The sequence below is a fragment of the Carassius auratus genome, chromosome 39 (genome assembly GCF_003368295.1).
Source record: "Carassius auratus strain Wakin chromosome 39, ASM336829v1, whole genome shotgun sequence".
Lineage (NCBI taxonomy): Eukaryota > Metazoa > Chordata > Actinopteri > Cypriniformes > Cyprinidae > Carassius > Carassius auratus.
The window spans coordinates 12,155,184-12,170,167 of record NC_039281.1 but is presented as its reverse complement, the minus strand read 5'-3'; the positions used below and the strand labels follow the sequence as shown (position 1 = coordinate 12,170,167).

The 14,984-nt window shown below is 37.8% G+C and overlaps 2 protein-coding genes across 4 annotated transcripts; one reads left to right on the top strand and one right to left on the bottom strand.

Annotated features, from left to right (window-relative positions):
- Nucleotides 1–8: 8 nt before the first annotated feature.
- LOC113057947 (forkhead box protein O4-like) lies at nucleotides 9–7,677 on the bottom strand. The gene is made up of 3 exons (XM_026225575.1): nucleotides 5,679–7,677; nucleotides 3,601–5,058; nucleotides 9–3,209 (listed from the first exon to the last, which is right to left on the bottom strand). Exons 1-2 carry the CDS (start codon nucleotides 6,108–6,110, stop codon nucleotides 3,625–3,627), a joined length of 1,866 nt encoding a protein of 621 aa, XP_026081360.1. The 5' UTR covers nucleotides 6,111–7,677; the 3' UTR covers nucleotides 9–3,209; nucleotides 3,601–3,624.
- Nucleotides 7,678–9,290: 1,613 nt separating this feature from the next.
- On the top strand, nucleotides 9,291–14,853 carry LOC113057946 (uncharacterized). 3 transcript variants are annotated; one of them, XM_026225571.1, is made up of 8 exons: nucleotides 9,291–9,383; nucleotides 9,801–11,737; nucleotides 11,846–11,888; nucleotides 12,445–12,600; nucleotides 12,773–12,862; nucleotides 14,030–14,092; nucleotides 14,192–14,263; nucleotides 14,379–14,853. In XM_026225571.1, exons 2-8 carry the CDS (start codon nucleotides 9,821–9,823, stop codon nucleotides 14,444–14,446), a joined length of 2,409 nt encoding a protein of 802 aa, XP_026081356.1. In that variant the 5' UTR covers nucleotides 9,291–9,383; nucleotides 9,801–9,820; the 3' UTR covers nucleotides 14,447–14,853. The 3 variants fall into 3 exon arrangements, with proteins under 3 accessions (XP_026081356.1, XP_026081357.1, XP_026081358.1); XM_026225572.1 differs by lacking the exon at nucleotides 12,773–12,862; XM_026225573.1 differs by lacking the exons at nucleotides 12,773–12,862; nucleotides 14,030–14,092; nucleotides 14,192–14,263; nucleotides 14,379–14,853 and having other exon boundaries at nucleotides 12,428–12,526.
- Nucleotides 14,854–14,984: the final 131 nt, after the last annotated feature.

The following is a 14,984-nucleotide window of genomic DNA, read 5'->3' as shown; positions in this document are numbered from 1 at the left end:
AAACAAAATGAACTTAAAACAGTCTGTGTTAAACAGATTAGGTTTATTTCTATTATGCTGAACTGCTTTTAATGAACCCTGACTAACAAAATATGGGGGACAAAATAAATGGATCCAAAAAAAAAAAAAAAGCAATCAAGTACATATACAGTATATTGGCTATGCACAACTTGTCAGTTTTACATCCCATCATAACCCAAAACAAAAAAATCCAACCCAGACCATAAACTAATGTCCTGTGTTATCAACTGGGATACTTAGCAAACGCTCTTGGAAACTTAAAAGAACTAAAAGAATGACTACTATAGGAAAAGAAGGCTAATATCAAGCAAGGAAAGTGAGAGTGATTTGGAAAGGTGTAGAATTCCTGCATTTCCTGCAGCAGCCCTGTTACGTCAGTCTGATGGGACGAATACAATATTCAATATCTGTACTATGAGAAATTAAACAAAGCCAGGGTGTTAACCACAAAAAAAATCACTTTCAAATCAACACTCAAAACACATAAGAAAATATCAAAGGTGACTGTCAGCCCTGACACTTTCTGAAAGTTGTACCACGCAGGTATACCAATCACTCTTAGACATCAAGGAGCTGCGTTACATGTACAAAGATAAAAACATGAGAAAAGATGCCCCAAAGGACAAGAACATTGATGTAAACGGATGATTGAAAATCATCAATCGCTGTATCAAACATTACACCATTACAAGGAGCAGTGTTACATTTTATGGTGAGACCGCCCAGCTTTTCCCTCCCCATTCACAGCTTCTTTTATAATATACAAAAACTGAGTTTGGGAATTAAAACATGGGTTATTTTCTCATACTATGTTCTACATTAAGAAATTGTACTCAATATACGTTGCATAAAATTATCAAAGGCCCTGATATCTATATGTGCACCGATCAAATATGGCCCATTTAATATTTAATATCTAGCACCGATGAATAGATAAAATTATTCCTCTGTAAGGAAAGAATGATTTATCAATTAATCTTATGCACTCAGACCATTAAATCAACGTGATAAGAGTTACTAATGTCAAGATTTCAAATTAAAGCCAATTTATACACCCATAAAAACTTCAGAATACTGCTTTTAAACTGCGTAAAAAACTTCTGAACGAATCATTGAATAAAAGTCAATCCTTCGATTACAGAAAAGGTACAAGTTGAAAAGAAGAGGATTTTAAAACTATTGTTTTCTCTGGAGCGTCATGCTATAGTGTTCATTGGCAGTTTACGAAGTTTTGTAGGAACGCTACAAATGCATACATTAGATACATCTCTCATAATAAACTGCAACAACATTAGATATATTTCTGCAATGTTAAAATATCTGTGATGTTGGCTTGCATAAATGATTTTCATAATTTAGAAAAGGCCATGAGCATTGAAGTCATAACATGATTATCTCATTACTTCCTTCTAGAAGTTGTTTTAATTATTATTATTATTATTATTATCATTACCCTGAGAGTGAAACATTGCATTAATCATTTTCAGTTGGACCAGTCTTGCGCTTTGAGATGAAATAATTGTAGAGACACTTAGAAAAGCGTTTATAATTTTTTCTATTTCGTACAAACAATTATTGCAAATTTAAACTTTAGAAGTACTGTATTTTCTTACAGGTACTCATGCAACCAATCAAATTAGGATTTAGTTTACACTGATTTTTCAAAAAGGTTTTGTAAAGCTTATCCACACTGCAATGTATACCTCCAACATGCAGTTCTTAGTGTTCCTTTGGTTACTGTATAAAATCTATATGCATTTCATCTTTTACAAAAATAAAAGATTACATAGAAAATGACCGTTAAAAATGATCTGAAATAGCTTCTGCTCAGATTTTTAAAAAAGCTCATTAAAAGCATGTTTTTTTATTAGTCTGTTAATAACTCCCCAATCTAAATTAGAATTATAGTCGATATATCCAACTGTTTTTGTACTTTAATAATTTTTTTTTTATAAAATATGAGTAGTGCTTTTTATGAAAAACTGAACAATGAGAAAATAGTTCTTTTCATTTGTGCAAGTGTGGACACAGTCAAACAAGCCAGAGAAACCATAACATCTCATTATTGTAGCCACGTATCTTCAAGATTCGCTTCAAACTAAATCTCAGTAAATCTCAGAAAACAAACTTTCTTCTGTGCATAAATGAAATGATTCAGCGTAACCTTGAATTCTGTTGTCAGTGTGTTGGAATCAAGTTTTTTCGGGAGCATTAAACATATTTCAATGCACACAATTGTACACACACACACACACCTAAAAAATCTTCAGATATTGCATTCCGCAAAAGGGCTCCAAGTTTCCAACAATAACACTATACCATTTAACTTGTTGGCAGGATTAAAAATGCATTAAAATGCCCTGTGGAAAAATCACATTTCTTCATACTGTTATCACTAACATAACACAGTTAAATCATCATTCAGTTATCAGCCTCTTCAGCACATCATAAGAAAACGCCTTCGTGAGGGAAGAGGTCATAAAAGCCAAACTAATTGCACATTGACACCACAGCGTCACCAAACCACCTTGAAACTTTGATGCTTCGTTCCGATGAGAGAGAGGGCACACCTTCAACAGTTCAGCTGTGGTCAGTGAAACCGTCGCCGTCAGTGTTGTTCTCAACTTAACATTCCTGTGTTGCCATGTTGTTTTCATGCTCAGACTTCTCCACTGCTGTTCAGCAAACAAAACTTCACATCAAGAAAAGCTGCAGAATTTGATCCTCCTGGCCGAATGAGTTCCATTACAAGGGGGAAGAAGCTCAAGCAGGAGTACCATCTCCATCTTACAGTACGCATCATAGGCATTAATGTAATAAACAAGATTAGCTGTTTATTAGGTGTGCTTTAGTCCAAGATTGGCCAAAAAATGGCAACTATCAAAAAAAACTAAAATGTTGCACATATAAGACAAAAGAAGAGAAAAAAATATATGTTTCAAGACCATGTTCTCTGTGTCCAACAGCACACTCTTCAGTTGACATTGGCACTTGACATGTGTGAGGTTTGATTTTGTCATTAAATTGAAAATTGTGACATGAGACTTCTTGGCCAAGCACGTGTCGTCTTTAGCCAAAGCAGTTAATGTATTTGAGGTACAATGGCAAATGCAGAGGCGAAGATTTGAGAATATGAAAAGTTGTTTTCATAAACAACTAAAAAGTTGTTTTACGAATGGTGGACATTCCTGTAAAAAAAAAAAAATTAATAAAATTAAATAAAGAGAAAAGAGTAACACATCGGGACACAAAGGAACAGCTTTAATTTAATTAAGAATAATGCAAACCCATAGTTGAAACAAAAGAAAGTTCATAAAATAAAATAAAAATCATAATTTACTCATCCTCATGTTTCAAACCTGTATGACATATTTTCTTCTGCAGAACAAAAGCAGATTTAAAGAATGTCTCAACCATTTTTGCCCTTAAAATGAAAGTCAACATTGGATCCCACTGATGTCTTCTTTTGTGTTCTCATGAAGAACATAAGATGGGTTTGAAACAGTATGAGGGTGAGTAAATAATTGTTTCTATTTTGGGTGAACTATGCCTTTTTAAAACAAACCCAAATTCATATACCTGTTCTCATGTTTAATAATGGAGTTAACTGGGCACCCAGTTGTGGGAGGAGCTCTGTGTGGTTGCTGGCCCAGTATAGCCCTGTCCACCCTGTATGATGGGGTCAAAGTTGAAGTCATCCAGATCTCCATCCATAAAATCATTGTTGATAATGTATTCCACATCACAGTCCAGGTTTTCAGTGAACATGTCGATATCCAAGTCTGTAGGCAGACGGTCCTGGGAGGGCATGAAGAAGGGTGGTGTTGCAAACTGGCCTAGACCTTGCAGGCCTCCATTCCCTCCAGGTGATAGGACAGTTCCGTGCTGCAGAAGCCCAGCGCCTGGCACCTGATGCTGGGTCTTTACAGTTGAGAGCTGAGGCGGTTCCTGGCTCATGGCTGGGTGCATCATTCCAAAGCCCATCTGTGAGTGCTGGAGTTGGGGTTGAGGCCGGAGGCTCATCTGCCCCACAGTACTTGTGTCAATGCCTTTTCTCAGCAACATCTGACCTGCCTTAGCTTGGTTGCTGGACATAGATCCCCCGAGCCCCAAAAGCCCACCACCTTCTTGGCTTGGCATGAGAGGATCCATCTGAGTCATCATAACATCGCTAGGTGGGGGCGAATCGGAGGTCAGGAGCACTTCGAGGCTGGAGGGCACGTGAGTGCTGAAACCACTGTGACCAGGACCGGGCAGGGGGCTGAAAAGTGAGTTTCCAAAGCTCGATGGGCTTGTGCTGGATCTGGCACTGGGTTGAACCGAGCTCTGCGGGCCCGGTGGAGTGGATCCCTGCGTAGCCTGCGATTGCTGCAGCTGCCGAAATGAAGGAAAGCTGGACCCTCGAGGCAGCAGGGTGGACGCCGAGGGCAGAGGCTGAGGTGGGGCAGGAGGAGCTGTGCTTGGGCTCGCACCACCTTGCGAACCAGTCATTAAAGTTAGCCCATCAATCAAATCCAGTTCTTCCATTAGTGTTGGGGGAAGATTTCCTGTGGAATAGCCACCAAGAAGGCCGTCCTCAGGTAGGTCATCCTCTTCCTCCTGCCCCGTGGCAATGGGAGAAAGCCTCCCGCTCAGCGTGCTGGCATTGGAGCTTGTACGTGGCCTAAAACTCGTCCACATATCCGGGTCGTCCAGGCTGCCGCGAGAGGAAGGGCTGTTGCTGTTCACTCCCCACTTTCCGAACTGACCTGGAGGCCCGGGACTGTCTGCACTGCCAGGACCAGAAGCACCCTCACCCTGCAGGGCACCTCCAGAACCTCCGATCCCTGCCGCTCCTGCCTGCTTTTTAGTTTGCTTTGCTCGCAAACGACTTTTAAGCAATTTGCTGCTGTTGTCCATGGAGGCGGCACGGCGGCGAGGGGCTTTGCCAGTCTTGCCCCCCTCAGGGTTGAGCATCCACCAAGAGCTCTTTCCAGTCGACTCATTGTGTACTCGCAGGAACTTGTTGTGGAGTGATAAATTGTGACGAATGGAGTTCTAAATGAAAAAAAAAAAAATAATCAAAAGAGAGATAAATGTTACAAATCTAAAATATAGATAAATGTTACTGCATAAGAAGGTTTAAAGGATTTAAAATATTACTGTCAGGGTTTGAAATTAACACCTGCCAATCAAAAATGACAAGCAATACTGTGAAGTCACTAGACAGTTTTTCTTTTCTTTTTTTCTATCGAACTTTGTGTGTCGATATTAACAATTTAACTCTCTAGCCTTTTTAATTCAGTGAATGCTGCATATCCAAGATCTTTATGTGTCATTATTCATGGTGTCTTGAAATTATATTTTGGGGCATGAATTATTATTATTATTATTGGGCTCACTTTTTCGCCTCCAAGAATGTCAGAGGAGAGGCCTCACTGTGTAAAAAATATTTCAATACGTTTAACAATATAAGCCCAAGTTCTGATTTTATTAATGCGTTTTATTTCTGATCATTTTGTTTTGGCTATTAGAAGTTCTGAATGGCCAGTAACTTAACTTTAGTAGGCCAATTCTACATATTTTTTTGTTTGGGTAGTTCTGAATTGTCAGTCATTTCAAACCCTGATTATTATTATTAATTATAATTCTTAATCTTTACTTTTTTATATACATACCTTCCACCCAGCAGAACTATTACTGTCTCCTTTGTCCTTAAAATACGGCACCGTTTTGACCATCCAATCGTAGATCTGCGCCAAAGTAAGTCGTTTTTCTGGCGAGTTTTCAATCGCCTGGCTGATCAGATCCGCGTAGGACTGATTACCCCAGGCATTACGCCTGGAAGAGCCTTTTCGAGGCGTGGCCCCGCCCACTCCGGCGACAGCCCCGCCCTCCGAGACCGCGACTTTCTCAGGCTCGGATATGATTGGCTGAAGCTCGTGTTTATCTTCCTCGGTGGGTGGAGTTCCTGCAGCAGACTCTGAGCCGTCGCCCCCCCCAGCTTTGACAGCTGAGATATCTGGTCTAGGCAGCGGCCATGTACATGACCTCGGTCTGCTCTGCGGCTCAAAATCTGGGTCAATCGGGGGTAGGTTTTCTTCCTCCATTGTGCGATACAATCCAGATAATTTCAGGGGAAGGCTGGATTTCAGTGAAATTGTTTTGATGCGAAAATACGATTAAAAAAACAACAGAGAGGGTGATTAAGAGTTCGACTGTTTATATAAAAAAAATTATAGTGTAAAAATCGTGTTTAGGAACGATTTGTTTTAGATTTTATTGCATAATATTAAAAACACTAAAGTATAAATTATCCGGACAAAATGTAACCGCGACTGTCTAAAGCGTAATGGAGCAGATTCGTAATAATCTGAACACACCAATATAGCGTCAGTTAATCCTCAGATTGGAGATTAAATGGGGTTAAATAATCTCCTTAATAGTAACTAACATAAACCTTCTGATTTAAATAGACCAAACGAGGATAGAAGGGGTCTGATTGTTTAATGGAGAAGGAACAAAGGAAATTTACATCAAAACAGCTGGATTGTCAAGAGTTACTGAGTTAAACCACTGGAAAAGAGGACGCGCTGTGGTGAAGGGATGATTGTGAACTTTTCGTATATAATTAAACACCCTTTAACAGAAAAATAATAATAATAACATTGTCGTTGTCGTTGAGGCAGTTAAGTAGGTGAAATTGAAAAACCAATCATAAGATGGGCTGTAATTGCTAAAATAACCCCCTCCCGCTGGTTCCTATTATAGCAGCGAATGGTTGATTGGCTTTCGCAATTAGATTTTAGACCAAGAAAAATATAAGTAGACCAATTTACAAACTCTACAAAAATTGATAAACCACTTTAATATGAGAGCGTCAAATCGTACGCTAATCTTTCCTGAAAACTGAAATACTTTGTAAGAATACTGTCCTTGTAAACGAATTCAAGTGAATGGGAATTACTCGTTACAGCTGCCTGTCAAAGTCATCAATTGTTTTATTAATCGGCAAATTAAAAACATCTAGATTGTTAAATCGCCAAAAAAAAAAGCCGTACGTGAAACTTAATCAAAAACGATCAAAATATTACATTTTAAAAAAAGACCAAGATAATGTCTTACAGGAGTGCTCGATCATAACGGGTAGTTTCACGGGGTTTTACCATACAACAAAAATCCGTGTTATTGCCGCTCAAGTTTGCCCGGTCCTCCGCGCGATGTGCTGGCGCGTGTCACCGTCTGCCATGTTTCTCGAGACGCGGCTACTCACGGTGCTCCCGCGGGCACGTGTCGGTCCCGTTGACGCCTTCCCGAATCCCACTACGGTCGATGTGTTCCTCGAAAAGACAACTCGACTTTAAATCGCCGGCCACTCTGCCTCTGGGACACAACTCGCAAGCGTAGTTTTACAACTGAGAGATCCACCTAGTTAGCCAACTCCAGTTTTTACGAGTTAATATCCCTCCGGTAAAAGTCGAAGAAACCCGCTTCTCTTCAATAACTTGGTCGTCTCTTGAAATAAACGCGAAATCGCTTCCCTTCAGTTGTTAATGGAGATAGACAAACAGCTATTCTTCGTAGATCTTTCTTGTTTTTGTTTTGACTCGAGGCGAAGACTCCCTTCTGACGTCTGTTTACCACTGCTAGACAACGCGGCGTGCGCATGCGCCGAGAGGATTGATGGGAATTGCAGTTAGTCATGTGATGGGTCGTGCACCGTAAACACGACCGGAGGGAACCGGGGGGTCCCGAAAAAAAGACTGAGCACATCAAATGTTATGTAATAGTTTCTAAAGGTGTGTGTGTGTGAGTGAGTGAGTCCTAGTTTTGGCATTTCAAGATCTCTAGTTTCTTATTTCCTGAAGGATCTCCAGTGGAATGCTGTGTGCGAGATTCCTGAACTCATGCTGTCCACATGCTTTCTCGATAAATTTTTTTTTTTTCTTCTTTTTTCTTTTTTTCCCCCCGAAGATCGAGTGGATGAAAGCTATTTTTATGTTGTGTTAGATTGAAGTCTTACCATCATCTGAAATGACCGTGTGGTTTGATTTCGTAGGTAGTTTTCAAATTGAATTAAATAATGTACAGTTATTGTGTAACCTTATCTAAATTTATTATTTAAAAAAATAAAATCTCAATCGTAAATGCATTGTTCTTTCTAGTTCAGCTATTGCTCATGTTGTAAATGCATAGTCAGTGTCTCGAAATGGATCAGCCACCAGAACTACAATTCCCACAGGACCTTCCCAGGCTTTACCCCTTTTCCAGAGCATGATGCAACTCTTCAGCCCGGCACTACTACTACTACTACTTAAACTGATTATGTAATTGTTGTCCGATTAAGTAGTTGTATTTATTTAGGTATCATTTTAATTGACTACGTTTGTTTATTTTGACCAGATGCGCATTATAATACTATTTAATGGCGTTATTTTAACCGTGATAAATTGAAAATATTATATATATATTGTGTGTGTGCTTTAATTCATGCATAACAATCAGTACACAAAACAATAACAGAAGAATGACAGAAACGTGAAATAGTTAAAAAAAATAGCGAATCATAAATTTGTGGTGGAAGTAAATAGCGGGCGTCAAGTCGACGTTGACATTTCTTCCCTAACTTGCCCTATGATGTCACATAAACATTTAACAGTCAAAGTGGAGAAAATTACTACACAGTTTTATTTATTTCCAAATAGTAATTTCTTATTTTCAATGTATGAATGTTTCCAAAATAAATAAAATACAATCCCTATAATTTGTGATGTCCGGCATTCTATTATTATTATTTACTGTTTATGTTGAGTGTATGCGGATATGTCATGTTTTCTTGACATTAATGGAAAAAAATCTCATTAAGTCAAAAAAATATATATTTAAAAATATATTAATTTAATAAAGATATTGTAACAAGAAAAGATGAAATATTTTATGTTATGTTGAAACAGCCTGGAACCAACCATTCATAATAAATTTAAGTTGCCTCTATCGCGATTTCACACAGTTATTTTTGACAGCGATTATCAGTACATATTTTGCTTCATATTCTATATCCAGTTTAAGTGTCCTCCTAGACTCTTACTTTATTTTCAGCAACGTAAGACTCTTGTTTCAAAACAAAAGCAAAATTTGGAGAATATACAGTGATACTGGTCAGAGACAGTTTATAAAAAAAGGACTTTGTACCGGTTAAAAGAAAAAAAATGAACAATAGGTTAATATTGACTGCCAACGCCTGGGGGCGCTGTCATTTTTCTGGCGCCACACAGATCGTTGCTCTGATTGGTCGAGGGACTGAGCGTCACGTCCAATGACTAGAATGTCCCTGTTTTCGAATCTACTCGCAATAAAATCAAACAATACTGTTTAGATATCTGGTAAGAATATGCTTCCTAGAGATTATGATATTTTTATTTATGTAGAATTTGAATTTCTATGAAAATTTGTTAATTCCTTTTCTGAAATCGCTTAGTGCTTATTTACCGTAGGTTTTTGTTACCATAGCAAAACATTAGTTGCAGTTGTCAGTTACAAAGTGAGGTTATTTTAGTATTTTGTGTTATGTAATGTCATATGACCAGAACTTTCGTTAGACATGATTATATAACACTTCTGGATTCTTCTATGCTAAATGTTGTGGTGCAGTTTTTAAATTTAGAACAGCATTCAAGGAATTCAAGCGGATGCTTCCTTTTGTAACGCGTGTCATCCTTTGTGAGATGTGTAATTGTCAGTAATTAGGTTTCAGGAAGCCACCTAATAATTATAATTCAAGGACATTTTATTCCTTTCAGAGATCCTCCCTGCTATTGAAATGGAGAGCTTTCTAAGGCGGAAGCTTGCCCAGGCCGGTGCCAGCGTATTGGGTGGATCATCACTTCAACAACCTGTGTCCTCTTACCATTCTATCAAATTGCCAGATCTGTGTTCTAGTTTCTATTCAATTGCAGATGAACCTTTTCCCCAAGTGTCTGGATTTCTGGATGACACCGTCGGCCCGTCGTTTCTTTCAAATGAACCAGGAAACTTGTTGAATTCCCCTGCTTGCACGCCATTAGAAAATCAAACAAAAAATAAGGATGAAGGCGTTTTGGCACCGAGAACAGAGGCTAGCAATGACTCAGGTCTTAACTGCTCTCTTGGAGTGCACTGTCAGTTGGCAAATGTAAGCACATCTACTAGATCATCACTGAATGAGAAAGACATTACCAGTGCAACAGCGGGCAAATCAAATGGGGACTGCAATGATGCCACAGTATCCACTTCATCTTTAGAGAAATCTGAATTCATGAGTGTTGAGTTGAAGAACAGCACTTTCGATGTGACCCAAGACTCCAAAGAACGTTCTGACGCTGGTATTAATGCGACTGTTGATCTGCACAATATAAGAGAGAAGAACAGCACTTTTGAGTCTCAAGAGCCAAAGGAGGGGTCCAACCCTAGTCTTAATTCAACAGTGGATATTGATGTTCCTCATATAAAGACTGAGTCAGGAAACACCACTGTTGACCTGGTACAGTCACATGACCCTAAGGAGGGACCTGAAACTGGGGTTAATGCAACTGTGGACATTCCTAACCTAGACAGCGCACACTCTAGAACCAATTCATCTGTTGATAACAATGAACCATTAAACACTACTAAGCTTGAAGTAACTATAGATATTCAGTCGGGAGAAAAACTAGATGGTAGTTTTAACTCTACTGAGGTTGATAAAATAAAAGACACAGTGGAAACTGATTTAAAAGTCAATGTAACTGTTGATATTGTGGAGCAAACAGCCAGTGCTCCTCTTCAGCCCTCTGGTGAGGTTGAACTATCAAGCTCAGCTATTATAAAACCAGCGGAGATGACTAAGCATAATTTAACCGGTGATCTTACTCCCCCAGAAGTTCCAGTTTTGAAAGACAATACGGTTGAAATGAAACCCTCAAGCACAGAATTAGCTGACCATGTTAATGATGCATTAAATAAATCTGTAGGTATCACTGAACAAGCCTCTAAGAGCAGAGAAACAGAAGTTGGGATAAGCACCTCAGCTTTTGTTTGCTCTGTAGATGCTCCTGATGATGCTCATGAGCTTAAAGTAGAGGAGCCTCACAAAAAAACACCAAGACCTGGGTTGTCAGATGCTGAGTCCATTCCCTCTTCTGATATGGGAAACATCAGCAGAAACAGTATTTTTTGTTTGGATGATACACTGGATATGAAGACGAGCTTCCTGGTCACATCCACACCAATTGTTTTTGGCAAAGAATCCAGATTTGAGATTCTGAGAGACGTGAAGCCCACACCTATGAGAAAGAGGCTGTCTGTGATCAACAGCATCGAGGCCCAGTCGAATGACGAGCTTGTTTGTGCAAGTAATCATGATGGAGCTGATGCTGTGCAGGTGACTGAGAGCTCGAGTCAAAGTCAGAAAGTCTCGGCGACCTGCACTTCATCCGAACAAGCAAATGAGAAGGAACCTCCAACAAAGCCTCCTATCAAAAGACGGCTTGCCCAGCTCTCCTCTAAGCTGAGTTATCCCAAATCCAGTCTTTTTCCAAGGCAGCAGTTGTCAGTGAACTCCTTGGTAGCAATCAAACCGAAGACAATCCAAGGGCCGCCGGCCCCGCATCAGCCTGACACACCATCTAACACCCTGCTTGGCAACAGGAAGACCATACAGATGAACAAGGGGAAGAACATCGCTCCTGTCAAGAATGCAGCATCAGCTAGCACTGTTAAGGTAGGACACTCAATGCTTTATGTTGCTATAAATCAGTCAGCTGGTTACAAACATTGGTTTTGTGTATGGTTAAAATTGAACATTTGTATTATTATTGATTGAAAACAGACCTCTATGGTTTCTTCTGCCACTGGATATAACATCACTGCTGGTGAGTGGCTTATATACTTTTTTTTTAAACACATTTATATACATAATTCGAAAATAGTTTAAAAGATTGAGGTCAATTTTTTTTGCACAAATTGAAAACACTTTTATTAATTAAAGATGCCATAATGCATCAAAAGTTTTAGTCTAATAAAATAATTTCTGATATTACGATTCCACCCAAAAAAACTGTTTTAAACATCAATTCTTGAGCACCAAATCAGCATATTATAATGATTTCTGAAGGATGATGTGACACTGAAGTAATGGCTGCTTAAAATTGCTTTCCCATCACACAAAAAGATTAAATGTTAAAGAATATTAAATATGAAAAGACTAATATTAAGGTTTTTTACTGTTTTTTAGTTTGTTTGTTTTAGTTTTTTTTTTTATTTTTATAAAAGCTGCCTTGAGCATAAAAGACGTAACAAACCCAAAGTTTTGAACCGTAATGTACATAACTTTTTGTTGTTGTTGTTGTTTTTTTATTAATAATGATGTACATACACTCACATACATATTTAAAATAATGTATTCTGTAAGCATTAATATGGTTGCAGGTGTGAAACCTTCAAGCTGTGCTATACAGCAAATGAAGCCATCAGGACTACAGCCTCCAACCCGTAAAAGACAGGCTCTCAAGACACCTCAGACTACACGATCCTCTGTAGAAACCATTCACACTCAGCCTAGTAGTAAACCGTCAGGATTACCAGGTACTTTTCAAAGGGATGTGCATCTTCAGATTTGTTTAATATCACATTTGCTGATTTCATATTTAATGCAACATTTATACCTAGTAAATAAATATAAAATGATTATGTAAATGAAGGGCTCTGATCTTACATAATGTTTTGTCAATATTTCCTTTAATTTTATCTATGAAAGGTATGAGGACGAGGAATTCACTGCTTCCCAGTGTGGACCAAAAGCATTTGAACAATGATGGTTTGCCTTCGGCAAAGAGAAAAAGAATTGGTGCGATCATTTGTCCTTTTTTTGTTTACTGTTATCAATTACAGTGTTGTTAAGTGTATTAGTGAGTATTACCAAAGTCCTTCTAAGACAAGTCATGTCACTTGGTGGCCATCTTTAAGGTTTCCTGTGATTGTGCGGCCATATTGAGCGTTGCATTTTTTCCCATTCAAAACTATATGAGTGACACGTCTTGGGTATTCCATAGTCTTTGGTATTACTTGATAACAGAAATACCTCTAATACTTTCAAATGGTCTGCAACACCTTAAAACCAAACTAAAATCCAAACAGAAGTAAAACTAAAAAACTTTCCTCTGGTGTATTCCCTTATGTGGTGGTGGGTTGCAAGATAATACAGCATTAACTATTAATAGGAGTTATTGTGTTTTGATGAAGGCTAATGGTTACTTTAACATTTCTTATTTGCCCGATAGCTTCCTGATTGACTAGCTGTAATCCAGACTAATTGATGTCTTTGTCAAGTGTCCAGTAATAGCCTTGCTAAAAAGGACTGGTGCATTTGGGAGCTTGTTGCCAAAGCCTTTTTAATTAATGCTTCTACGGGAGATGTGTGTGCATGTCTCCCCATCGAGTCTTTTCATTCAAGTCTGTTCAAACTCAATTATAGGCTGGTACATTGTCATCCATGCCACCATAAGAATGCACCATATTTATTATAGATGGAAAAATACAACAACAACAAAAGTATAAAGCATAAACAATCCTCTTATTAAATATACACTACCAGTTGGGTTGCATTAAAATAGTTGTATTAAACTGATCAAACATGATTACAGATAAGAAATTATAAAATGTAGCAAAATTGCAAATTACTATTGGTTTTCAAGTAATTTCTGTTGTTCTTATCATTAGGATAACATTGGACACTTTTCATGGATCTTATGATGAAACTGTTCAACTGTGCTAATATAATTGAAATATAAGATGAAAGTTTTCTTTTGTACTACAGGATTTATTTGGAACTGTTTTTAGTAGATTGGAGTAGATGTTTTTTGTCATGACTGGTAAAGATAAAACCGTACAAAATACATTTTTTCCATATTGTTCAACAAAAATCTTGAATCTAGACTAGACTAAACCTTTTGTAGCAAATGCATTTGAAATATTAGGGCTTTTTTATTTTGATGTATTGTGTTTGTATCTATAGCACCCGCTCTGTCTACAGCAGAGAGTGATGCTGTGCATCCAGCTGAAAGATCACATGAACCAGGTGAATTTAGATGACTTTCACCATCTTGGAGACCATGCAGTACATTACAATTCCATGTCTAATATTTTAAAACTGTCAATCTTTTTAACCCCCACCCAGATTGTGTTAATTGCTTGCAACACCAAGAAAAACTTGAGAGGGTCATTCAAGAACTGATGGGTTTGCGTTCAGGTATCCAAGTTTTCATGTTTTGTATTTTTCTCTAATAATTTCCCCCTTTTTTTTCATTGCATTATTAAATATTATTTTGGTTTTGTTATATTTTGCGCACTTTTATCTTTTACAGAGTGTAAAAACTGGGGACCATTGCACGAAAAACTTGAGGCGTGCATAAAGGAATTGAAGAGAATTTAATTTGGTATTGAATGTCTACACATTTTATCCTGAAATGTTTTTTTTTTATATTATTATTATTTATTTAATTTTGAGTGTTCATATGTCATGTTAAATCTTCATAAGTTTGAGTTGATTGCACAGTTAAATATGAATATAATTGCATTATGCAGTATGAACTCTCCCTGATTCTCTCTTCTCTCTCTCCTGCAATGAGAGAAACAAAGAGAAGTGACATGTAAAGTTCTGATTGTTAGAACAGTTGTAAAATGTATATGCAGTTCAATGCCGTTTTATGTTTTTTTTTTTTTAAGTGACAGTTTGTTAATAAAATTTAACTCAATCTAATTTATTTTGATACTAATGTTTTTACATTATCTGCTTAAGTGTCTCACGGTTCCCCTAATAAATTATAATATAATTTACAGTATGCTTTATGGTTTGAGAAGATTCCTGTTTTACATTTTACAATCTAAAACACCGATCATTGTGTCATCTTGTGCTTTTACTACAAAATGCAGCTAGGTCAAGATTTTAAAATATCGCTCTTTCAAAACGA